The sequence below is a fragment of the Vitis riparia genome, chromosome 7 (genome assembly GCF_004353265.1).
Source record: "Vitis riparia cultivar Riparia Gloire de Montpellier isolate 1030 chromosome 7, EGFV_Vit.rip_1.0, whole genome shotgun sequence".
In the NCBI taxonomy this organism is placed as follows: domain Eukaryota; kingdom Viridiplantae; phylum Streptophyta; class Magnoliopsida; order Vitales; family Vitaceae; genus Vitis; species Vitis riparia.
The window spans coordinates 7,754,594-7,780,590 of NC_048437.1; the positions used below are offsets into that span (position 1 = coordinate 7,754,594).

The following is a 25,997-nucleotide window of genomic DNA, read 5'->3' on the forward strand; positions in this document are numbered from 1 at the left end:
CCAAACCTACCCCTTATCATGAACTCCTTTATGGATGAGATGCTTTAGCAGTGTACATTGTTTTTGCTTTCTTCTTTTCTTTTCCTTTTTCCTTTGATGATTAAATTGCTGCCATGGTTTTTTCTAGAATCTAGAATGATTCAGAGTCCAATATTTCGTTCACTGTCTGATTTCTTTCGTCCATTCGAGAATCTAGAATCTTGACCTATACTCAACCCGATTAGTATTTGAGTATAACATTGATTAATTAGGCCTGAAGGTTCATCAAAATGGTGGTCTGATTTATGACATCTGCTTTGAATTGCAAATTTACATCTCTGTTTCCAGTATCAGAGCCCTTAAAAGACTTTAGAGCAACAAAAAGTTTCAGTTTAGATTTCAAGTTGAATTGTCACCATCATATAATATGGTTCTCTGCCTTTGTCTCATTAGAGTCCAAAATTATCCCAAAAAACTAGAGAATTTTTAGGAATTTCCAACCCTTTCTACAAAAAGCCTAGGATACCACTGTCAGATGCTTCCCAAGTAACCGGGACTAAATCCAAATTCCCTAGTTTTCAGTGCATTGAAGTGAACAGAGTTTCCATAATTAAATGTACAATTTTGTGTAGTGCATCATCCCTGAATATCTGCTTTTAAAAAATTGTGAACATCCCAATGGAGAAATCTCCTCATTCTATCAAAGCCGGTGATTTAGGTTCAGAAGTACTAAGATTGTAAGTATGTATAAGGAGAGAACCTTTTACTGAGGTTGGCTACTGAGCTTCCCAATGGCTGAGGTGAACATATTGCCGGTTGGGTGTTCCCCTAAACCTCCAACAATGAGTGATCTCTCACCAGTGGAAGAAGAAAAAGTCATCTCCATTTCAGAGTCAACTGAAAGTACCATTGCTAGCCCACCATATGGCCACAAAGTCAGCTTTTCTTGTTCTAGTCATGATTTTGGTTGTCTTTTTAAATTCCTATAGTTTTCCGCCGTGTTATTTATTAACAACTGGGCATATTTCCTGGACGCTTAGATACTTGCAGAGCTTGTGGGGACCTATGTGATCATATTTGCAGGTTGTGGGTGTGTGCTTATTGACAAGAAGTATCGGCTTACTGTCACGGGCATAGCAGTGGGATGGGGTATGATTGTGATGGTGATGATATACACACTTGGGCATGTCTCAGGTGGCCATTTCAATCCTGCTGTGACTATTGCTTTCGCTGCATCACGCAAGTTCCCATGGAGACAGGCAAGCATCTTAAGCTCTTTCTTTAACTGTCGTGAACATAGAATTGTTGCCTCTTGCTCTGTTTCCATATGCTGTACATGAAAGCACTGGCCACCAGATTGTGGTCTTTAGCATTTGCATCTATGAAACTTGCAAGCAAAATGGTGAAACTGTACTTAGGTTCTCACAATGAAAACTGTCTTTAGTGGAATTATAGGGTGAGCAATCTCAGATGTTGGACACATTCCTTACTTTTTTTCATTTTATTTTTCAAACAGTAAGTAGAAATCATTCTAGGCAATAGCTAGTTCTGGATCCCCTATATTTGTGCGTATCCCTGGAGAATTTCCTCTGTATTCTGGGATGCGAGCCCAGAAAGGGGAAAAGGGAAGGTTTGCAGTTTGGAAAATGATGATGAATGATATGATATTTTGTCAATCTTAACTAGTAGCTAGTTGCTACCTAAAAATTGTTTACTAGGCAAATGTATATGGTTTTAGGACATTGTTGATCGCTTCCTTTACATTTTGCAATCGGCATTACTATTTTTCTTGCTTCTTGGTGCTTGTCCATAAAGGTATATGGATACATCAATAGCAAGAATTATGAGGTAAAAAACATGATCTCTTCACAAATCATGGGTTGTTGATTAGTATGTTGGGCTGGAGTTGATAAGATCTTTACCATCTTTCCTTATACCTTCCCCCCAAGATGGTGTCCTTGGAGAACACCAATCTTGGTTAGTAGCAGATGAAATTGATATCCTGAGAGAGCCTTAGTTGGTGCATCAACAAGCTGGTCCATTGTGGATGTATGAGAGACACACAAGCTGCTTTTTGATACTCGATCCCCTACAAAATGAAATTTTATGACAGTGTGTTTCATTCATTCATGAACATAGGATTTTCTATATGGTACCAACATTGTTATAAATTTATAATAAATTATAGGTGGTGCCGGTAGAGTGATGCCAACTTTTAAAGAAGGTTATGAATCCAAGTGCCAGTGCCAGCATCAACACAATATTCGGTTTCAGTTGAGGAGCGAACAATTGTTCTTTGTTTGCGGAAACACCAAGAGATGGGATTTGCACCAAAGTAAACAATGCAAGCACTAGTATAAGCGTGTAGTTGAAGAAGAGTGTTGTTATGTAAACTGAGCCATGATTCAAGATTCTCTTTAAGCAACAGAGGACCCTCTTAGTTGCTATCCAATGAGTGACGGGGGGCTTGTGCATAAATTGCGAGAATTTGCAGACAATGTAAGAAGTGTCAAGTCTTGTAAGAGATAAATGTTAGAGAACACTGATGACACTCTCATAGACAATAGGATCAACAGGGGCTATAGCATCAAGTTGCAGAGGAATTGTAGTGGGCAGAGGAGTGGAAGTCACATTCACACCGAACATTTTAGTTTTGTCCAACCAGTCTTGTATAACTTTCTGTTGGGAGAGAAATAGACCAACATTAGTTAGGACATGGGTTATCATATGTGCATAGAGAAGTAGACTAGACTTACCAAGGGAGGATTGAGCACATTGGCCTGTGACATAGTCAGAGGACCAATAGATGCAAAATGAGTGGGCGAAAACTTTATACATGCAGTGTTTCCAAACCAGCTGTAGAGCATATAATTGACTGAAATGGATTGTGAATGGATACATTGAAATGCATAGGAGAAACATTTATGGTTGTTGACAACCATGACTAATCAGAAGAGAACACACGAGAGATGGAAGAATCATGGCTTTGAAATGGAAATCGATCTTCTATGAAGAAAACGTTCAGCAGGATATCGAGACAATGAAGGGCACTTTGGGTGGGTAAGTAACCACCGAAGAGTGGTGGGTGTAAGGACGAAACCATGGATAATAGGCGGCCAAAAACCTTCAGTTTGTGGCAATTAGGTGGTTTAGTGAAGAATTAGATTAAAGAAAGTTTTTAAACCCATACCAGTAAATGGAAGACCTGTAATATGTCCAATTAGAATGAATGGCCAAATTATTGAGATCGGAGGGGATATGATGGGACAGACCCAAATCAACCAACCAATTTTGAGAGGAAGTGACAATGGTAGTGGTGAAGTTGGATAGTGGTGTAGGTTTATGCTTCGGTCGAGTGCTCTTGTAACATTGCTTGGCACTGTGATCCGGCTTGTCACAATATTGGCAAATCATATTCGACTTTCGAACCGACATGTGCAGCAACAAGTCTAGGCCCAATCCCCACTGTTTTCAAAATGATATTTCTCTTTCCTCCTTTTTTTTTTAACTTCTATTTTTACATTTCTGAAACTACTGAGAGGGGAAACCCGTATACCATATTCAACTGCATAATCATTCATCACCTTCCAACCTCATTTCTGCTACCACAACTGTTCAATTGAAATTTTCTTGGAATTTTTGCAGGTGCCACCATATGTTTTATCTCAGGTGGCAGGCTCAAGCCTGGCAATCCTCACCCTTTTTGTTATGTTGAACACCAGCATACCTATATGTGCCACGGTCACTCAGTTTTCCAGTCCAACAACTATCCCTGAAGCTTTCACATGGGAATTCATCATCTCTTTTATTCTAATGTTTGCCATTTGCGGAGTCGCCACCGATAGTAGAGCAGTACCTCCTATGCAAAACTTACTTGTTCAGCAATTCTAAAATGTTACCTTAAAAATGTTACTTGGACAGCCTTCATCTTCTATATGCTTCTACTAATCCATTCTTTACTTGGATAAAATATTAGTTTCATTGCTACTCAGTTGACTTCCTACTGATGCTCTTGAAAATTGAACAGATAAACGAGCTCTCTGGAGTTACAGTAGGAGCCACGGTGCTAGTGAATGTCCTCCTTGCTGGGAAATGAAAAATTTTCCACATACTAATAAAAACCGAATTCCTCTTTATCATAATTTCTCTTTGACAAGCACATCAATGCTCATGTTCTTCATTGCAATCTGCAGGCCAATAACAAGAGCTTCCATGAACCCTGCTAGGAGCATAGGCCCGGCACTTGTCTCAATGGAGTTTGACTGCCTTTGGATCTACATTGTGGCTCCCATTCTAGGAACCACTACAGCAACTGTAATCTACAGTTTTGTTAGGCTTCCCTTGCCTGAAAAACGGCTTTAAAAATGCATAGGCACTATTCTTTCTCTAAACTAGATGAGGCATAGACAGATTATATTACTTGAACTTCTGCTAGACCGTCCCAGTGGGTTAGTTCATATTCACATTCTGAAATTATTTTAGACTTATGATCTGGGCTATAAAGAAAACTTGGCCATACTGTTCTCCAAGATTTTCAATTTTCTCTTTCCCCAAACATGTATCCAGCAAATCATGGCCTAGATTACACCACATGGCTCCGGTTGAGACAGACATAGGGAACAAAAATTCTGTCGTGCCACACACACAGAAGACTTCATGTATAACCAAATCACTAATAAAATGAGTCTGTGAAATCACGCTGCATGATTAAATGTCCCACCAGAGAGCTGCAGCCAAAGACCATTGAAGCAAGTACACGTGGTTCCAAAAAATATACCCATCATTTGGTTATTAGACTCAGCTTAATCAAAGAAACAACACACCCCCCCTTTCAATGATAATTGTCGGCAGCCCTCGTTTCTTCACTACTGCTACCCACTACATATATTATGCCGTCATGATCCACTAAGGTAATCTCAACTATGCTTGTGATTGATTTCTTTGCATTTAAATCGTGAATTTGACTTAAGAGGCTAACTAATTACCTGCAGTTTCCCTTGTTTGGAATAGTTTCCTGAATACTTCTGCGCGATCTATTTTTCAACTCAGGATTAAAGAAAAAATGGAGCCAAGGCACCTTTATTCTAAGTGGAAAACATTGATCATATGATATATAGTTTTAAAAAACATAAACATTACCATCAAGATCAGGGCACCCATAAGAAAAAATAGACCTAGTTGTTAACAACTTTCAACTCTAAGGCTAAATAGCTTATATTCAAAGCATCCACTATCAATCTTGGTTGAACTTCATCATCTGAAGACCTTTTAGCTCTAAAAAATTTCCCTACAATCATAGTTAGTTAATCATCAACTTTCATTTTAATTTTCTAAAATGATTTTTGCCATAAATAGTACATGCCCCATGAAACTCCTCGACCCTAATTTAACTCTTTTCTTATCTTATGTTCAATTAGCCGAGAGTTCACTCACGATCTAATTTGGTTGCCCTAATCCATTTTAGAACCTTAATGGTAGTTCCTTTAGGTAATGCCTCAAGAGTCACAATACTTCTAAAACCCTAGCCATCAAAGTATTTAGAAAGTCAATATTCTTTATTATCCCACAACATATATAGCTGCCCACGTTTCTTAAAATATATTGGAAGAGGATTAAATTCAAACAATAAAATTATGATTACATTTGACATTTTGGGGTGAGGGGGTTAGGTTAGGTGGTGAACTTCTTGCTTCACTTTCCCCTTTTCACTATTGAATGGTGTAGTGATTATTATGTTCATTTTCTCCACAAGCTAGAAGTTTTTTATTGTTGGTTTCACCACCATGAATGACCATATCATTGACTTCTTAAATTGTAACCAAAGTTTCAACAATTTTTTTTCCAGAATGTAGCTTACTCAAAAGAAACTTAATCAAATGCAGTCAGCACCTTATAACTCAATCCCACACGACACCCATTCTTCTACTTCTAAGCAATTTGGACTTTAATTAGTGAAGAATTTGATGGATTCGTTAACTCAAGTGTCTACAGTCAATCCCTTGTGGGAAAAGTAACAATCAAAAGTCCAATACCTACTCCTCAAGATTGAAATAGTGCCCATCTCTTGAATATTGTACGGGCATGCATTTTATTCTAATCTTCCTCACCTACATATGTTATACTATGTTTTTAATTTGTCATTTTTTACAATAAATAGCCACTTGATCTCTCTCATGGCCTTTACATATTAATTTATTTGAATTTCATACTCAATTATGTGCCCAATTCAACTAGAAAGTTTTATAAACACATTTAAAAAATTCAAGGAAATCGAAAATGTCATAAAAAAAATACACACACATGCATATATATTTCATGGTCCGGATATTGTTAAGTGGACTAATCGATTTGCATATAAGATGAGGTTGACATATAACTTATTTAGCAATTTTTTATTTTTAATTAATCACATTTTTATTAATTTTTAGATTTTTCCCATCCAAATAAACATTTAGTGACATGCACACTTATCAAATTACAGATAACATGGAAATTTTAAGAATCTATTATTGGGTATCCAGTCGAATTGAAAATTGTCTCAAACCTAACCCTCATTAGAAGGTCTAGCTCCATTATATTAACACAGCACCAACTGCCAGTTGATTTTAGGGGATCCTCAACAATATTTTTTTTAACTTCGTTTTTCTCCTTAAGCAAACAGCCAAAAAGATGCCCTCAAGCACTCTATCTTTATTGTATTTTATATGCTTGATTCAGCATCAATAAATTAATAGTATTCCATAAATTTATTTCATTCGCCAAGTTTAGAATTTCACAAGTTAATTATATCCCGTTCTACGGACGATAAAACAACCTTTAAAATTCATTTGAAGAAAAATAGTATGATTCAAATTCGGATAATCCGTTAAAAGTCTCGTTGAGTTTTAAGAAATGTTTTTAATATTTCTAATATTTAAAAAAAATTATCTTTTAAGTATTAAAAATATTAAAAATGTTTCTTAAAGTCACTATATCGAACGTATTTAAAACTAATTAAATTGATTTAATAAATATAATTAACAATGTTGATGCAAGAATTCATCTTCACGACCGATTTTAGCAACAAAACATTGGTAAAAGTCTCAATACGCAAGATATGATATATAAGTTATGAATCTAGTCAAAAAAACAAATGGAGGGCAGGCATCATCTTCAAAATCACACCTTTCCACTTGCAGAGACTTCTGTTTTCGTTGTACTGATCACCCACATCCACATTACTGCACTATCAGTTTCAATTGCATGACATTGAATTAATTAATTAAAATCATGCAGTCTTGTGCTGGGAAAGGTAGCAGCCATAAATCAATTCAACAGTCAGAATAATATTCTAAAAACCTTGTTTTCTAACAAACTTGGTCCCTCTCTTATCATTGAGAATCCTTTGGACGTCACCCTTTTGACACAAATGGCTTTGGTCAACTCTTTCTCAGGCCATGGCCCCCAAATAATTTATTTATTAGGTTTTTCCATTTCAATAAAGGGCTGTTTAGTGATGAACAAGACAGTGAAATGGATTTTGGACCTAGCTCCATCTCTCAGAGTGGTTGGCTTAGCCAGCCTGATCTTCACTTACCCCCCAATTAAACTATAGATTAATTAATTAGTTAATTAAAACATACCATTTAAAGTACAACTAATAAAGAAAAACTTAAGTTTGCGTGTGAACATCCATACTAATAGTGAGCTTTCCAAATTCAGTAGTTTTGAATCCTTACCTTCATGATCATATTTTATTTATTCAAATTTTCTCCCTCTTTTTTTGTTTTGAAATTTTACCATGCGATTCTTGTTGGAAAAGGGCTGATTGGATTGTTGTTTGGCAAGAAGTGGCAACAAGAAATTCAAATCTCAGTACTGAAACTGAGGGAAAACCTTTGATGAAATGACTGTATATTTAACATGGCACATTATGATATAAACTTACAAAAAAAGGAGTAAGAAAACTGAACCATGGGATGGATTCAGAAACATACAACATAAGGATGAACGCATGCATAACTAGGTTAATGAGTATATCGAGGATGATTGTATGAACAATGGAGAGTGTGTCATGCGGTGAAGAGGTTGATGGTGCAACTGCAAACCTTTTCATACGTATTTTAAACTAAGCAATCTCACGAAATATGGGGTCTTCAATGAAGACGCCATCAGGCCAAAACGAAGGAGGGGCCCCTTCATAGCTTGGAGAACTAGATGCGTCTGCTGGGTTGGTGATGGAAGTCTCGGTTGCAGGTAGGGCAGCATGAGAAGACGAAGAAGAAGGAAGCCATGGAGAGTTAAGCAAGGTTTCACCTTGGCTGAACACTGTGAAGTTAGAAGACTGAGCCATGTCCTTGCTTGAAGGTGTTTCGAAGGTGGAAGGGGTTTCCAAACTGGGCAAATGAGAGAAGGGCATGGAATCAAGGCCAGCTCCAAAAGAAGATGGGGTGGGAGTTTCCAACTGGGAAGAATTCAAAACTTGTGTGTCTTTGATTGAAGAGAGTGAACTCAAGAGATTAAATGCTTCCATGTCTGTGATGCCACTGATGCTATTTGAGGCAGTCGCAACTGAAGCTGGAGATTGAAGGAGATACTGCAAGCACTGAAGTCTAGCCATTTGAGCAGCTTCTGCTTGTAGCCTCACAGCATGTTCTTCCCACGACTGGTGCTCCATAAGCTCCTTCAGGTTAACCAGAGCTATGAGGTGCGGCAAGCTTGCAAACATATCAGTTCGAGGCCGGTGAGTCATGGGGTCGAAACCCATCTGAATCAGCTTCTTCTTAAGATGGGTGTTCCAGAAATTCTTGATTTCATTGTCGGTCCGTCCAGGAAGGTGAGAAGCAATTGCTGACCATCTACAATAGGAAAACCAGAAAAAGAAATATGAAAATAATTAATACACATTATTCAATAGAATTAAAATGCTTCCATTAAAGCAGTTGATTTTGTTCGAAGAATTACTTGTTGCCAAGGATAGAATGGAGATTCAGAATTGTCTCCTCTTCTTCTCGAGAAAATTTCCCTCTCTTGATATCAGGCCTCAAATAATTAGTCCATCTTAATCTGCAACTCTTCCCACATCTATTAAGACCTGTAAATATAGACAAAATTAAGAACACCCATGCCTTTTGCTAGTGACAGATAGATACCCAAAAAAAAAAAAGGGGATTCATTGTGTGAATTGTACCTGCAAGTTTGGGGAGGGCTCTCCAGCTTCCATGGCCTTGTTTCTGGATATATTTGACAAGTTTCTGGTCTTCCTCAGGAGTCCAAGGCCCTTTCTTGAGGCCACTCTCATCACAACAAGGAGATCTTCCCATATTGTTACTCCGTTTTCTATTGATTTAGTTGCTTAGATCCCTCAAATCCAACCAAAACACTAGGTTACTATTTATAGACCCCTTCCCACTTGTCTACCTTGTTTATTCCCAACAAAGTGGTGACCGACGTGCTCGCCTCCCATTTGCTTGCAAACCAACAGGGCCCTTTTCTTCTCCAAAGGACACATTTATCCTTCTCTCTCCCTGTCTCTGAACTAGTACTCCACCTATAAATTGATTGAGGAGACTACTTTTGGAACCACTTCACATGGACAGATGTGGAAAAAAATAAAGGAATATAAAATTATTGGTTTCTCGGAATTATATACTTGACTAGGTATATAATAAGGTATTAATTAATCAATTAATCCACATTAAAACCAACAAAAAAAATATATCAGAAATTAAAGCTCAAGTAAAGTCAGATAACCAGACAGATGGCCTGTTGGCGATGGAGAGAAGAACCCATTCCATGCACGCAACAGAAAGCTTTCAGTCGTCACTGATTGCATGGGTTTCATTTAATTTACTTACGTATTGATATTAATGCATCATGCATGGGTCCTCTTTCTGAAATTTCTGACCAGCTTACGCATATACTGGCTCTCACAATGAAGTTCAGCTCCACTCTCTCCATTCTAATTCACGTGCCTATCACACTGTGCCACGTGAATACAAGAAGGAAAAATCACTATCCTGCACACGCCAATATTTCTTCCGGGACTGGACATATTGTTTGTAAGGTTATGAAATTTGGAACTGATCGGTTAAGCTAATTTTCTGTTTTCATATTTGCAGAAGCAGCATGTTCATATGAATCATATCCCTTTACTGCATCATCAAAATGATTAGGAAATGATCAGACCAACTTCAAAACCTGTTCTTGGATCTCTGCATGGAAGAGAGTGATGAAATGCAATGCAGGTCATTAGGCGAAGATGGTGGTTTATAATTCAGGGGGGATTGTTAATCGAAGATAATACTCATATGCAAACTTGCCTTAATAAATTGAAGGGTCTCATGAGGTGGATCTCGTGGGAGTAATATTAAAAGTAATCATGAGTCTCTTTCCTCGTGTGTAGACAGTGATTTCACGCCCCAACCAATCTCATCTCTTATGTAATGTGGTCCTTGTGTGGTTCCTAACTTAATATTTCCGTCCTGGCTTGTGGGTTGTAAGAATTGGGTCGAGAAGATTGATATTTTTCTTCTTTGGGGAAATATGAGCCATCCATCTCTGAGGAAGAAAACTTAATTGTATTACGGTAATAAGTGATATACATACACCTTCCAATAGGCGCAAGGTGTGCCAAGATCCTTTGTTTGAACCGAAATGGAAGTTCTGAGGATTACTCCCTTTCAAAACTAATAATTACTGTCAAAATGTTTTGGTTTTCAATGAGCAATCAAAACTTGGGGTAAGATAGAGACATGAAGAGATGTGACCCCCATTTGACCATTGAGGGAGCTGGTTAGAGGAGAAGTTGGTGCAGCAAACTCTCTGAATTTCCAACACAATCTTTCAAAACCCAAAGACATTCTTCCAGCTTTTGCCTTGAGAATGCGTCAATGGCATTTGTTGATGCCTGTCTTCATCTCCTTGTCCTATATCATAACTCTGATGCGTCAATGACATTCTTCCAGCTTTTTCACACTGGCCCAACAACAGAGATATTATTCCTGAAGAATTAAGTTCGATACACGAGTTTGTCACTTTATTTAATGATGCCATACATGCCAAAACAGATACAGGCCATACATGTCATTCATTTTGCCAAAAAGGGAAGAAGAAAATGTAAAATTCCTTTAAATCTGTTGAGAAAACAAATTGATATAAAACATCAATTTCAAAAAAAGGGCCAAAAAAATCAAAGTTTAATTTCTAATGGAAATGTCTTTATCACACACTTCGAAAGATAGAACTGAAGCAGTGGTTCGATTTCTTATAGCAAAAGTAAGCATTTTTCCAGAAAGTTGGCAATTGAAAATACACCCACAAACACCCCCCACCCCATATATGGCCTATAAGTCAACAGTATATGATTGGGCAATTTCCCTATACAGTACAGCACAAAATCATCTTGCAAAATCTTTTTATTTTTCCTTCCCCTTTTTCATGGGATAACCACCTGAGGGTGGCCAATAAAAAATCGACTGTGGCCTATCTGTGCTTGCTGCTTACTAAGCGCGAACCCATTCCTCAACTTAAGCTATGGAGACAGTGCCATCCACTGAGATCCTCAATCACATTTAAGAATGGGTATATAAATATTAAATACTATTATGTACAGTATGTACCTACGCAAATACATTTGCAAAAGGCAGTTAGTACATGTCTTTTTTTTTTCATTCAAACATGAAATCCAGGATTCGTGTTTTCCAAAGAAAGGCCATTATCTTAATTCATAAGCTATTATCTTTTCAAACCTAAACTCCTATTTAAAGCATCACATCAATGGCCACACTGGGTCAAAGTAACAAGTAACAACAACGACACTCTAGGTTCATAGAAAAACAAATTAAAACCCATATCATCAGGGCCTTCCTCATGAAAGCTTCTGAGAGACTTTCCTTTGAAGAAAGAGAGAGAGAGAGAGAGAGAGAGAGAGAGAGAGAGAGAGAGAGAGAGAGAGGTGTGTGGGAAGAAGATTGCTTCTTCAACTAAGGTTCCTTGTCTGGTGGACCACCTTCCCACATCAAAAGAAGCAGGTTTAATTCAATTAAATAAGAAGGGTTTTGTGATGTCACCTAATAGTTTTCTTTTCAATATTTGAAATAAGCGTTTCTTATAGTTTCAGCTAAACAACTGATTTGCTTGCTCTGTTGGGTTTCTACCCAATACATCTAAAACTCAGAGACTTCATATGATTCCAGAGACACGTGTGCCCCTTTGTGACTTTCCATTTCCATGCAGAAAGCAGTCCACTACCCTCGAATGAGGTCTGCCTGATCAGCTTTAAATATCAACTAATTGTCACCTTAAATCTACTTGGCCTTTTCAGATTATTTACTTGTAAAGTACTGTTTAATCTTTTCTTCGTTATAAACAAGAAAATGATCATACCTAGCTGTTGAACGTGTTCCCTCTAGTCTGAAACCTTCACTAAAATAAGCCGAATATAGCTTAAACTAGGGAGGTTTGTCTCTTTCTAATATATGAAATGATAGACAATGACAGTTACTCTCCAGTGTCGTTGCGCGCTAGTATAAACAAATATAAACCAGAACATAGAGCCCACCAATTATAGTTAATAAGAAATACTTCTCTTACGTAGAGTACACGTGAATCGTATTTGATATAATACATCAAACACATACCAACTTCCCCCTATTCAACTATCAATGGCCCAACAACCCTAATAGTAACCTCAATATATTGATGTGGGGTTATGAAAATCTATGCTAATTTCATCATATCTTTACCGTTTCAATTGACAACAACATATCAAAAGGGATGGAAGGCGGACCTGGCAACCTATTGGTCTCATCCTAAGTGCCACAGTTGATACCTAAAGAATATTATATGTGTAATTTAAGTTAATGTATAATGAAGACTAGCTTAAATTTTGATTAATTTCTTAAGAAATGACGTTACGGCAAGGAGTCAAAAAATTCAAATTTCTAATCAAACAATGTTTAAATCTTGTTAATGACTCTACATTTGTATGAAAACTTTGGCGTCTAGCGAATTGTCTCAACTGTTATGCCCAACATTATGGGATTAGGAACATTTTATGAACTATTTAATGAGCAATCATCCATATAATATCATGCAATTTGGCTACGATGCATGTTTAAATGTACTAAAATATACTGTATCTACATTTGTACCCTACTAAATCATTGATGGCTTGTAGCCATCAACTACTTCGTCTTATTTGTTGGCTTAACTTCCATCGGCAATGACATCACCTTCCCAGCTAAAGACAATGAAAGATGGAGAGATTGACAGTCGATGATACATTTATTATACAAATGATATCAAATGATTCAACTTAAATATACTCACTGACAAAATCTCATTTGCTAACTGGTCGTGTTCCGGGTTTTAGTCACTTTGGAAATGGCAACTGAATTGCAGACCACCAAATCTATTACCAACTTGACACATGACATGGGCTGCCAAAAAAACAAAAAACCAATTGCCAAAGTAAATAAATTGGATTTCAATCTACAAATGTTTTAGCATTTGAAATGATCATCAACAAAAATCCCTCTTTTAAACTGCTTAAACTTACACTAATCCTTCATTCAAGTTTGGAAAATATGTTGCAGAGTACATCAGAAGGATTGATCCTATACCATTATAACAGTCATGGTAAGTGTTATAAACATTAATAGACAGCCATTAGTCAAAGTTCATATGGTTACCGATTAATTTCATTTATTTATACCTTAATATCTTCGACACGTCTTCAACACATGCAATGCAAGTAGTCATATAATACAATGTATATATAAAAACACCACAATTATTGTGAGTTCTTATGTAAAACTAGGGTATATTCCAGATTGTTTAGTCCTCTCATGCTCTGCCAAGTTATTTTTTAATCCTTGAAGATTAAAAAATTGCGGAATGCAAACTACCTGCATTAATTCTAACAATCAAAAACCACCCTTGTAGTATTTTAAGCTCAAGGTTACAAAATTCGACACCGTGTACCCATTTGATATCACTATATATATATTATCTTCATATATAGGGTTTAATTTAGCACTGAAAACAGCCACTGTACTATTTTAAGTTGTGTTACAAAATCATATCTTGTCAGTATATATTATATCTTCATATATAAAGTCTCATGCATATTATATCTGCACCAGCTAACTCCAACCCTGAAAACCATCATCTTAATATTTTGAGCTCATGGTTTCAAAATTTGACCCCTTTGATATACATGATATCTTCATATATAGAATGCCCAATTTAAAAGTGATTCCAATTCTATTGGTCGATTCTGATGTAATGACAACCAAATAAATTTTTTATTTACAAAATGACAATATGCACCAACTATATGCAAAGAAAAATCAATTTGATTTTGTGTATGAGTGTAGTATATGTGGCATGTTAACATATAATAGATGATTAGCCATGGGATGTAAGTTGGAAAATTCTAAACTTAGCAAAAGTATTTGGCAATGAATTAATACATGTCTCTACAATAAATTCTAGACATAAGCTACTTTACATTGGAAAGAAAAACACCTGAAGGGATTTTAGAACACAGTTCTACTAAGATGGTGAATACACATAAATCTAATAATAGAAAACAAAGAATTAAGTAATGGAAGGGAAAATGAAAGAATTAAAAAAACTACTCACACCACCATTGTTTACAATCTTTCAAAGTGAAGAAAGATGGCTTCTAATCCTTTTTTGCTTGTTCATCTCATCAAATATTAACATCTAGCTTTTTTTTTTTTTTTGGTCATAGAATTTCAACATCAAAATGAATGCAAAATGTGTACTGTTCAATCAAATTAATAGTTTTAATAGTTACTCAAAGGAGATTTTGACAACCTTAGGGTTTTTTCTCAATGAGCTCCCATGTATGTAAGTTGATCACATTAAGTTAACATTGATGCCCTGCTTGGTCATTTAGACTCCTCCAAGAAACACCTTTTGTTGATATTCAAATAATTATTTCATTGTTTGAATTCATAATTAAGTTCATCTAGTTTTTCATAGAAAAGGGGGGGAAAAAAAAGTCTTTCAAAACATAGTGTGAATCAATTGAAATATATAACCACTTGCTAGATGATTAGGACACAAACCAGAAAAACACCTAGCTACTCTACACCCCTAACAAAAGCCTGGGGAAGGAACAAAGTTTGGTTGGGGGTTTGGTTAGTGGACCCCATCCTTGAACCAAACTTGATTACAATCCATAATGAGATTCAGATCTGAATAAAGGGAGCCCATCGTGAACCTAACCCACTGAGAGCCCTTAAATGCAAAAGAGAAGATTATAGACCCTTGAATGCTAAAGAGAAGATTATAGGGTCATATTAGGATTGTCATAGGGGCCAAACCAGTTAAGGGCCTATGGGGTTAGGCCCAAGACAACAATGTGGTGGGCTGCCACCTGTCTTGCTCTAGGCAGATCCACTAAGTATGAATTATCAGCTATAGGCTATAGCCAAACTGCCAAAGGAAAAGAACGGAATGACTTTCTGTGTTCTGCTTTTAGCTGAAAGCAAAATCTGAAACCAAAGGTCCAATTTTTTTTTAAAAAAATGATATTGGCATTATAAAGGTTTTATTAAACATGAAACAACTTTATACGTAAATTAAAATAGAGCTTTGAGAAAAAAACATCATTTTTTTCACTTTCAATCTTTTTAAGTCATAAGCTTTTTGAATAAAATTAACTAAACAGACATTAAGACTCTTATTAAACTTAAAAAAGAGTTTTTGACTTCTTAGAAGTCAATCCAAACAATGCTTTAGTGCTGCATTTCATAAAACATCTGTTTATTCAGAAAAATGCAGGACCAAGCATTTTGAATTCCATCTTCAATTATCCGGAAAACAAGTCTTTGGAGGAATAATTTTGATTAATACATGTTATAACAAAAACACTACTCTACAATCAAGACACAGACAGCATTCATCCAAGCACCTTATATTTTTAGAGCTGGCTCATCATCAGACATTCCCAAGGTCACTGGAGTGACTCAAAAGCATCAGCTAATCTTTATATGCACAGTTACAGCCACAACCCCCAAATTTCAGGTAAGGCTATGTGCATATGGAGCAGCAATCTTAGAATTGAGATTAGTGTTGATGCAACCAGGCTTAACACCTGATTTGACATCAAAAATTCTTGCAATCAAGCTTATCATCTGTTTGATGTCAAAAGAGGTGTCACCAACAGAGGAATGGACACCAGAGAGTGAAAAATAAATAAATAAAAGAGAGAATATGCTATAAAAATAAAATAAAAATAAAAAAATAAAAAATAAATAAAAAGAAGAGAGGAATAAAAAATTGTACTTTCTTAAATTTGTTGGGCCTTTTAGCATTTTCATTATGAAAACTCATCCTAACCGATAATTGAACTAAATTAAAATACAGAACAAGAGAAAACATACCTTGGGAAATACCATAATCTTGTAAGTTGTCTCTGTTCTGTACAGGCGCAGAAGATAATGAAGGAGATCATTAGGAGGCAGGGAGATTTGAGATGCATACTTTCTAAAGAAGCAACTAACCCACATGTCCCAGAGAGAAAAAGATCACCTCTATTATGGGTCCATTCAGACGAGTTGTTAGGATATTGCGTAAGAGAATCTGATCATTGCTGGGGCAAGCTGAAATGGTTGGACTTGCTAAGAGAGGGTTTGAAAACAATACACCAACAAGAAAAATATCAGCAAGATGCCTAAACTGTAGCTTCCATACATGACAAGCTTAGAAAGGTAAGATTGATCATTTTAGTTTGAAAGGAGAAAACCAAATTTTGAACAGAATTTATAAGCGAAGCCAGAAGCTGGTTCCAACTTCCAAGCATAATTCACGGACAATGGTCAAAATACGCATATTAGAAAGATAGCTGTTAAGAAGTAATTGAGAGTGAAATCACTATAAAATGTTTCTAAGTGACTAGTGTTAGGCTGGAAGTCAGAAAAGGATTTCAAGGTATGACTTTTGACGGATGGTTAATGACAGAACAGGCTGGTGTTGAAACCCCAACTTTGACAATGATGCAAGAGCAACAAATCACTTAGGATCCAATGAAATCCAGAAGTCAAACTTGGACCAAGACATAACATAAAAACTTATTAAACCTACAGGAGAATCTTTGATTTCCACCAACAGTCTAACACAATACTATATTTAGATGTAAATTAAGGGCAGCAACCCCCAGATTTTCAAACATCGGGTTCTTTTTTTTATTGGAGTAGTGATTGTAGAGCTGGCAAGATTCCCATGAAGTCTACATTGTTGAATTGTCTATCACCTCTATTATAATAAACATGATTTCACAATGAACTCCTATGCTGGACAATAAAGTGCTAAAGAGAACTTAAGTCCATTCTCACAGCAACACCCTAAAGAATCGAAAGAATTACCAGAATACAACCATGTCTTGATATTGGGAAGGCCCATTGTGTAAGTATTGGGCCTAACCTCAACAAGGATCCAAAATGGCTACACATCTTGTTGGCCACTAGCTTGTAAGAGCAATGCTAACTAGCTTCAAGATGTCAAGGAAACTGGATACTAGCCACCAGATGGAGAAGAACCAAAGAGGGTAGAGGTTTTTAACTTCAATCAGCCTCATATTCAGCAACTCATTAGCATTAAATCCAAGTAGACCAAGTCGATCAGACATGAATCTGACACAGTTATAACAAACACAAGCCTTCTGGGGTCAGTACCTGTTTGAAAGAGGCCTTCAGAATTTAAGGATTAGCAATTTTAGTAGGACTCGCCCAACTAAACTCATCCTGCACTTCTAGCCTCTTAGGCATTTCAATCATTAACTCACATTTAAAGACTCCATCTAGTTTATCATTCACATCAAAAAGTGAGTCCAATTAAGGAGCTCTGACATTCTGATGTCAGTAATTTGTTGACCTTTGTGAAATGTCTGTGCAAATTGGTAAGTGCTCTATTCTTCAGGGATAAAGATGAAAGAACCAAAACAATATTGATATCTTTAGAATGTCTGAGGAATACCTAAGTATTGCTAACTGATGACAGCGAGAGGACCACAGTAGTCATTCACCTCTCTATACTCTATCCACTGATATTTTTAAGCTTGCCACCAGCAATAGGACTTCTATATTTTTTCAGACAATAAAGCAAGCGAACACTGAAGGGATGCAATTCTTTGCATGGAGGCAACATGATGATTTAGGATGCTACCATATCCAGCAGTCATGTATCAATTCAAACAGGCAAAATGGTAGCTTGAGGTTTTATCCACCATATCCAGACAACATGGAAGTTTATGGTCCTACTGGTCCATATATTAAGGGCATGTGATAGCTTAACGTTCTAACAGACAACATATCAAGGAAACCATGTATCAAGGCAAACATAAGCGTTAATTCCAGCCATCTATTGAAGGAACCATTTACCTGGGGAATGTAGTATTTTAAGGAACTACTATATCTGATCAAGGCCATGTTTTTAGGCAACATAGTAATTTGAGGCAGTACTCGATCAAGTATTGAGGCAATAGTAGTTTAAGCTCCTGTCAAGCCATCTATCAAGGGAACCATATCAAGAAAATGTGTTCGATTAAGGCCCTACCAAGTCATATATGAGAACAAGGTGTTAGGTTAAGGTTGTAGAAGACCATGTATTGAGGTAAAGTAATATTTTAATGCCCTACTAGATCATAGGTTGGCAAACAAGCATTGAGGTAACAAGGTAATTTTAAGGCCCAAGAAAATATGCTTGGAAACAACATGGTAGTTCAAGGTCCTATTGATAGTACATCAGAGCAACAATGTACCGAGGCATCCATTTGTCTTAGCAAGTTGGCAGCTTAAGGTCATCCCTAGCAAACTATAAATTGATGCAACCATGTATCAATGCAAAGTAGTAGTTTAAAGCTATACCAAAAACCATATCCGCAAAATAATTATATATGTGTGTGAGTGTAACAAACAATAAGACTAATTGCTCTAGAGGCCTAACTCAAGTGGCAGGGGGGTGGTTTATGGATGGAGTAGGTTTCAGGTCTGTTTCCAAGTGCCAAAACCAGGAAAAAAAATGTTACCTATCAGAAAAAAAATGGAAAAAAAAAAAAAAAAGGAAGAAGAGGATAAGAAAAGAACTATCTCAAAGTATATGCAGAAACCAATATTAATATAGTACACCAAGTTATATTAGATGAATAGAAACCAAAAGCCCCCAATGAAATTGATCTAAAAAAAGGAATATAGTAACTGAAATAATGAAGACGACAATGATATCCTGACCTTGTGTTTGATCAGGAACCAAATACAACTCGGGCTCTCTAAGAGGGAATGACTAACATTTAGACAAATCTTGACTAAAATATTAGAACTATCCCAAAACAAAAACAAGAAAAACTGTTATATCTGTGTGCATGTAACTGAAAATTACATGAACCTCCTCCAAGGTTTGATGAAATTACCAGGACCTCTTTCACATCTGAAAAAAGACACAGCCCTTCCCTGAAGTCTGATGAAATAAAAGTGATCTCCCATCCAGAAGCACATTCTAACACCTTGCTAAAATGCTCCCAATATATTGAACATTTACTGAATCAAATAAGTAGCAAAAAAGGACAAATATGAACCCCAAAAGAATGATAAGTTCATCTCTCTCAGAAGTATACATCTCCAAACAACTCTAATGCCTGATCACAAGCATTACACTTTGCCACATTGATGGTTCAGTTTTATAGACTCAAGAAAACATCTCCTAGCTCTAGAGATGTTGTATGCTTCCTAAATTTGCACAAACAGAAACAGTTCATTTCCAAGTTCCAATATATTATGTTATAATGGATTAATACAATCTGTGTATAACGAATCAACTATCACAACTATTCAGCAATTAAGCAGATTTAAACAGAACTACATGTGACCATTAACTTTCTTGTGCTTGTCAAATCAAAGATCAAGATTGCCAAGCCTACTAAAGGAAAATGATTCAACACCAAATAAGTTCTCTCATGTTTTCTCCTCCACTAGACTTGGGACCAAAAACTTGTAACTTGTTGCAAAATCATAGGCATTTGAACCATGATTTCTTTCACGGAGATAGTTGGAGAAGCTACCCTGAAGATTTTATAAATATCAACAAGCTCATAAGAAAACTTATCAAGTAGGCATTCTTTTCATCCTCAAAAACATCGTAGTTAAATTTACAATTATTCAATCCATCAAAAAACTAACAGATAGATAAAACCACAAGTCACACATAATACAAAAGGATTGATTGGCCAGGATCAAGTTCAAATATAAGGCAAGAACACACAAATGAAACACATCAACCAATCTCAATACAATGAGGAAGGTTACCTCAAAATTTGAATGCCTCAATTTTCATTTAAAAGAATGGATACACTGGGCCTTATCAAACCCACAATACAAAATGCTCTAACTTTCTTCACTCCTGGTTTCCAAATTTGAAATATTTACAGTACCAATCCTTTCGTTCTCTGGCAAAGCAGACCAGTTTGGAGACTGCACTGCCCTCAACCACCGAAAATCATCCACATTTGCCCAGTTTCCCGTTTCCTCATCAAGACCTGAATCTTTAAGATCTTCCTCAATTCCTTGATAACACAAACAATAGGGCGCAAACCTCACACCATTACTGTCCTCAATTATCGGCCTACTCCGCACCCTGAGATAAAAATCACTCCCTTTGGCATAATGAATCCGAATCTGATGTGACGCCAACACAAAAACGCACCCTTCAACCTCCTCAATCAAAATGGACCCAGAAACTGGACCAGCAAAAACACGACAATTCTTCAAGCGATGGATAAAAATGGTTCTGACGCAACCACTCAACCTCACTTCGCAAGAATCAAGATCCGAAATGGTAAATTCCCCAATATCCGAACCCCTAAAATCTTTAACCAAAAGCTCACCTTCCTTATTCCTAAACCCCGGCGTATCGGGGATCGAAAATACTAGTTTTGGCTGCAAATCAGCATTTCCAAATTCCTTCTCCTCTGGGGCGTTGCTTGGTTCTTTCTTTGTCCCTTTATTGCGAAACGAAAATTTCTTTTTGGGGAGTAACTCGGAATTCAAATTGTCAAGAGTCTGCTTCAATTCAGATACCGATTTGAGAGCGGAGCGGATTTCGTAAGAGGGCAAGTAGTAGGAGTTCTCAGCTACGAGCTTTTCGAGATCGGCAATAGAAGTGGAGATCTGTTGAAGGTCGGATCGGCGTTGGGGATCGGAGGTGAGACGGGCGCCAGCAAGTTGGGACTCAATGGAGCGTTTGGAGTCGGAGAACCGGGTTAGGAAAGATTGGGTGGATTCAAAAGAAGGGCCGGAGACGGAGTCGGATTTGCGAGCGAGGGACTGCTGCAAGCGGGTCTGCTGGAGGTTGGAGAGGCGTTCCAGCATTGAAGCGTGCTTTTTTTGGGTGGCTGAGTCTAGGGCTTGGTTAGGGTTTTTCGGATCCTGGTGTTGCTCCATTTGCTGCGACTGTGAGTGGTTTGAAGTGCGCTCGAAACGATTCTCAGAGGGGAAAAAAAAGTGACAATTGTAATTCGGACCTGGAACCAAAAATTAAGATTTCCTACGTATAAGTTGCATATTTAATAAGAATGATATAAAATATAAAGAGAATAATATACCTTTTAAAACTATTTTTTAACAAATTTTTTATTTTAAATATTTTTTTAATAATTATCCTAAAAAATTATTATTTTAAAAAAATATTTTAAAAATATATCACTTTTTTAAAATAAATTTGACATATTTTTAGTTATTTTTTATATACATAATTTTAAAAATATATATTTTTCAAGATGTTTAATTTTTAAATAATAATAATAATAATTTACTTTAATTTTTTTTTTTGTAAATAGTGTTTTTTTTTTTTTCCAAATCACTAAATTATATTGAATTTTATTAAGGTTTATAAAATGAATAAAATTTATTTATTTATTTTTTTTTTCATATTCAACAAAGTTCATTTCCAAAAGATAAAATATTCATATTCTTCTTTTTAATTTTCAATCTTCCTTTACGTATTATAGTGAACTCATATAAATCAAAACTTAATTTTTAAGCTCAACTAGATCTAAAAGACTAAAACACAATTGTCCCAAAAAAAAAACAACACCATATCTTTCATGGTCAACTTTGGATTCGCGACGTTCCCAAGCCGAACCGTTCAATTGTTGATCAATTATTTTTACCAATTAGAAATGCTAAAAATTAATATAAAAAATTACCGAGTAAAATACCAATTTTTTTTAAAAAAAAAGTTATTTTATATATATATATATATATATATATATATATATTATTAAAATAAAACTGTTTAAAAAATAAATACAAAAATACAACACTTTTCACCACTTCTTTTATTTTTTTACATTAAACTCTAAAATGCCATATCCATCTTCCAAGGATAAAATGAAAGGCCAAGGTGGAGTCCTAGACAACCTCATTTCATTTCAGCTTCAAATTTTCCCAGGAAAGAATTTTACTGCTCAATCATGGGCCCTGCCAAGCCTTTCCTTATCAACCAACGAACAAATTTATGTATAAATGGTCTACTAATACAGAAAACAAACAACTCTGAAGAAGCTCCAGTAACACCAAGAATATCATTTTCATTCAATAAACACTTGATTTAGCATATCAAGATTTCTCAGCTTCTGCAGCTGCCTCTTCCTCTTGCAATTTCTTCAGGGACGGAGGTGGCCGCACGACAATGCTTTTCTTCCACTGCCGGTCGAGCTTTCTTGACAACCTCTTGTTGATTCCCTCCTCGATCTCCCTTTCCCGTTTGACAGTGAGCATGCGAGCAACCTATTATTGAAGAAAAGCTTTAAATCAATATGCTACCAAAATCAAAGGTTATCGAGGCATAAGTCATTTTCAGCAACCCCCACCAAAACACTCATACTCAGCAAAATCTCAGAGGATTGGTACCATCACCCCACTTGAACGACTACTACCTCCTTTATTTCTATGTGGCTTTTCAACCATATCATGATTAAAATGCTCTTATTTATATTTACTTATCATCAATACTTGGTCATAAAGTTTTGAAATCCCACTACACCATCCCCTGTTTGGATGACCTTCTTCCATGTTTCCAAGTGGACTGTCATCATTACTTTTCCCATTTTCAGTCTAAAATCTTAAGTAAGAAAAAAAAAACCACGAATCTACATAAAAATTAGAGAAGGACCATTTTTATTGTCATATTTGCCCTTCTTTTTTTATGAAAAGAGATTATGAAGCGGAGTACCTACAAATTCGATTGAAAATGAACCACAATAATCTTTGAAACTAAACTTTGTAACATCTTTAGAAAAATTTGACCACCATATGATCGACTCTGTATTACAAATACCTTTCTTAGCTCAACAATCTATTATTCTATTTGTTCCCTTATGAATAGGACAACAATCGTAAATATTTAGATCCTGAAATAACTTCCAAATATCCTCCCTTAATAACATAATAAAACTAGGAATATTACTCTTTTTATTATAATAATCTATTACTAATTTTAAGTCACCTTCAATCTTTTGGTTTAAGAACTTATTGTTCTTGGCAGATAACACATCATCTCTTAAAGTCATACATTCCACAATGTTGCCTCCTCTTACAAGATTATACAAAAATAACTATATGCTCCTGAATCAAATTTTCACAATACAAACATTCATTTTTGCCACCAGAAATTACTAGTCAGACATATTCTAATCAGTAATAATGTTTTACAAATATCTTGCTCCTTCCTGAATGTACTTCAGACCAACCCAGATTCAAACCACCTAAGAGCCATTTGGGATAGCTTCCTTGTTTTTATTTTAGCTAGACGTTGAAATCGAAATCAATGTAGTAATTTTAACTAGTAATATTGGTATTGCAAAAGTGTTATCAAACATGAAAAAACTTATTACATAAACCAAATTAGGGCTTCTACAAGAGCAAAGCAATATTTTTGTGACTTTCATATTAAGCTCTTTTCTAAGCATAAAATCTTTAAACAATCTAACACTCCTAGAAGCAGCTATTGAGCTTCAAAAAGAGAAGTCAATCCAATTGTCAACTACATATATCTTGTGTACATTTTCCTCCCACAAAATTCATAGGGAGTTCCAACCACAGAAACAGCTTAACTACTACTAAGCACTTTTATCTCCCTATTTACAGCTTAATATGTATCCATAATTCTGCATTTGGTTGCACAGAATTGGAATCCCAATTCCGTTCAATCCAAAAATTTTGCTTTTGTTGTGAATTGTTTATACGGATATTAGGCGTCTGGACCTGAATTCTCAATTCCCAGTATACAAATCAACCAGAGAGTGAATTTGAGATCTTGGACCCAATTTCAATGGCTAGAACCCCTTTCTGCAACTAAACTCAACCCATGTGCTCTCCATAGTTTTTTTTATGGAACCCATTGTTCTCCATAAAACCCTAACACTGTTTTTTGCAAGGAACTAAAGGGCAGGAAAGGGAAAATTCAGGTCATGTGTCTACTCTTGTTTCCAGGTCCAATAAATTAAAAATTCATCCATAAATGGTATCAAACCCGGACAATTGTTAAAATTTTAGGATTTCAGATGATGAAAACTCTAACATTCAGAATTTTGGTTTATTTACTTTTCCTGCAATTTCTCAGTAGCCAAACCAATAAAGTACAATCTTTCTCAAGAAAGCAAGACGGATAATATAGTTGAGATATAGAAAGTACCCTCCGGTGAAGTTTCAATTTTCCGATTTCAACATTTTTAGATTTGAAATTTTGCTTTCTTCTCTTTTCACTCATTTTCTTGAACACTAAACCAACCATAAAAGGAAAAAGCAAAATAAATTAAAGTAAAAGAGACAATACCCTTTTGCGCATTCGGCCAAACTCGCTGGGCTTGAACTCGTTCCTGACCGATTTCTGAAGCCTAAGCATCAAGAGCTCACCCTTGAGATCAACAATTTCTTCGTTGAGCTCTTCTGTGGTTTTGGCCCTGATCTCTTTGAGCTCTTCCTCCCTCTTTGCCATCATGACCACCGATGAAGAAGAAGAAGGGCTTCGGAACGACGGCTTGTAGGGAGTGGGGATTCGGATTCCATTGAAGGAGGATTTGGGAAATGTGGAGGTAGTCTTGGGAGGGATTTTGAGGCTTGAAGGTGAAGCAATGGCAAGGCTAAACATCTCTGTGATTCTCCCTCTTTCTTCTCTCTGCGTTCTCTGCTCAAATCAGTGAAAATGTGGATAAGGATTTTATTTTCTTTGTTTTATTTATTTTCTTTTTCCCTTTTTTTAATATTTTTCACTTTCGGAAATTGGGTCGGGAATTTGGGTATTTGTCATTTGGTATTGCCCTCACAATCTAAGTTTCGCTGTGTTTGGTTTTAAAAAGTTTGGGAAAAAATAGAAGAGAAATAAAATAAAGAGTATAAATAAAAGAGAAAAAAAGTATTAAAAAAAATAAATTAAAATTAATAAATTATTCTCCTATCATATTTTAAACCCATTTAACTTATGTTATATTTTTACAAAAAAGATTAAATAATTTAAAAATATACAAGTTTATTATTAATTTTAATTATATTTTATTTGTTTTTTTAGTAAAATCAAGCATGAAAAAATAATTTTTCTTAATATTTTTTTTTTCATTTTTTAATACCTTCCGGGAATTAAACATAACCTAAAAAAATTAATACTTCCCAGAATATCAAAGAAAATGAGTTTCTTCGATGTTTAGAGTTATATTTTTTGTATACTTAAAATCAATTTTTTAGAAATCTTTTTATACTAAAACCCGAAGGTTATATTTAATCCCCTAAAAGTATTGAAGAAAAAAAATAATAAGGAAAATAGTTTTTCTATATTTGGTTTCATTAAAAAAAAAATCAAATATGATTAAAATTAGTTAGAAATTTATGGATTTTAAAATTATTTAATTTTTACATGATTGAAAAAAATAAGTCAAATTAGCTTAAAGAATGATATAAAAACAATTTATTGGTTTTGAATCTTTTTTATGTCCTTTATTTTTTCTTTTCTTTCAC

At 35.6% G+C, this 25,997-nt stretch overlaps 4 protein-coding genes across 5 annotated transcripts; 1 reads left to right on the forward strand and 3 right to left on the reverse strand.

Moving 5' to 3' along the window:
• The first annotated feature begins 770 nt into the window (after positions 1 to 770).
• Positions 771 to 4,375, forward strand: LOC117917411 (nodulin-26-like). The gene is made up of 5 exons (XM_034833678.1): positions 771 to 914; positions 1,020 to 1,238; positions 3,625 to 3,831; positions 4,007 to 4,067; positions 4,172 to 4,375. The coding sequence occupies exons 1-5, from the start codon at positions 771 to 773 to the stop codon at positions 4,339 to 4,341; spliced, it is 801 nt and encodes a 266-aa protein (XP_034689569.1). The 3' UTR covers positions 4,342 to 4,375.
• A 3,480-nt stretch (positions 4,376 to 7,855) lies between these two features.
• Positions 7,856 to 9,507, reverse strand: LOC117919127 (transcription factor MYB93-like). The gene is made up of 3 exons (XM_034836214.1): positions 9,149 to 9,507; positions 8,923 to 9,052; positions 7,856 to 8,816 (listed from the first exon to the last, which is right to left on the reverse strand). The coding sequence occupies exons 1-3, from the start codon at positions 9,279 to 9,281 to the stop codon at positions 8,087 to 8,089; spliced, it is 993 nt and encodes a 330-aa protein (XP_034692105.1). The 5' UTR covers positions 9,282 to 9,507; the 3' UTR covers positions 7,856 to 8,086.
• Positions 9,508 to 10,261: 754 nt separating this feature from the next.
• LOC117919126 (tubulin-folding cofactor C) lies at positions 10,262 to 21,502 on the reverse strand. Of its 2 annotated transcripts, XM_034836212.1 has the most exons (6): positions 20,295 to 21,502; positions 16,528 to 16,616; positions 16,380 to 16,416; positions 13,520 to 13,577; positions 13,291 to 13,400; positions 10,262 to 10,961 (listed from the first exon to the last, which is right to left on the reverse strand). In XM_034836212.1, the coding sequence occupies exon 1, from the start codon at positions 21,426 to 21,428 to the stop codon at positions 20,373 to 20,375; it is 1,056 nt and encodes a 351-aa protein (XP_034692103.1). In that variant the 5' UTR covers positions 21,429 to 21,502; the 3' UTR covers positions 10,262 to 10,961; positions 13,291 to 13,400; positions 13,520 to 13,577; positions 16,380 to 16,416; positions 16,528 to 16,616; positions 20,295 to 20,372. The 2 variants fall into 2 exon arrangements, with proteins under 2 accessions (XP_034692103.1, XP_034692104.1); XM_034836213.1 differs by lacking the exon at positions 13,520 to 13,577 and having other exon boundaries at positions 10,267 to 10,961.
• Positions 21,503 to 22,372: 870 nt separating this feature from the next.
• Positions 22,373 to 25,197, reverse strand: LOC117917558 (50S ribosomal protein L29, chloroplastic). The gene is made up of 2 exons (XM_034833874.1): positions 24,823 to 25,197; positions 22,373 to 22,775 (listed from the first exon to the last, which is right to left on the reverse strand). Exons 1-2 carry the CDS (start codon positions 25,135 to 25,137, stop codon positions 22,605 to 22,607), a joined length of 486 nt encoding a protein of 161 aa, XP_034689765.1. The 5' UTR covers positions 25,138 to 25,197; the 3' UTR covers positions 22,373 to 22,604.
• Between the last annotated feature and the right edge of the window lie 800 nt (positions 25,198 to 25,997).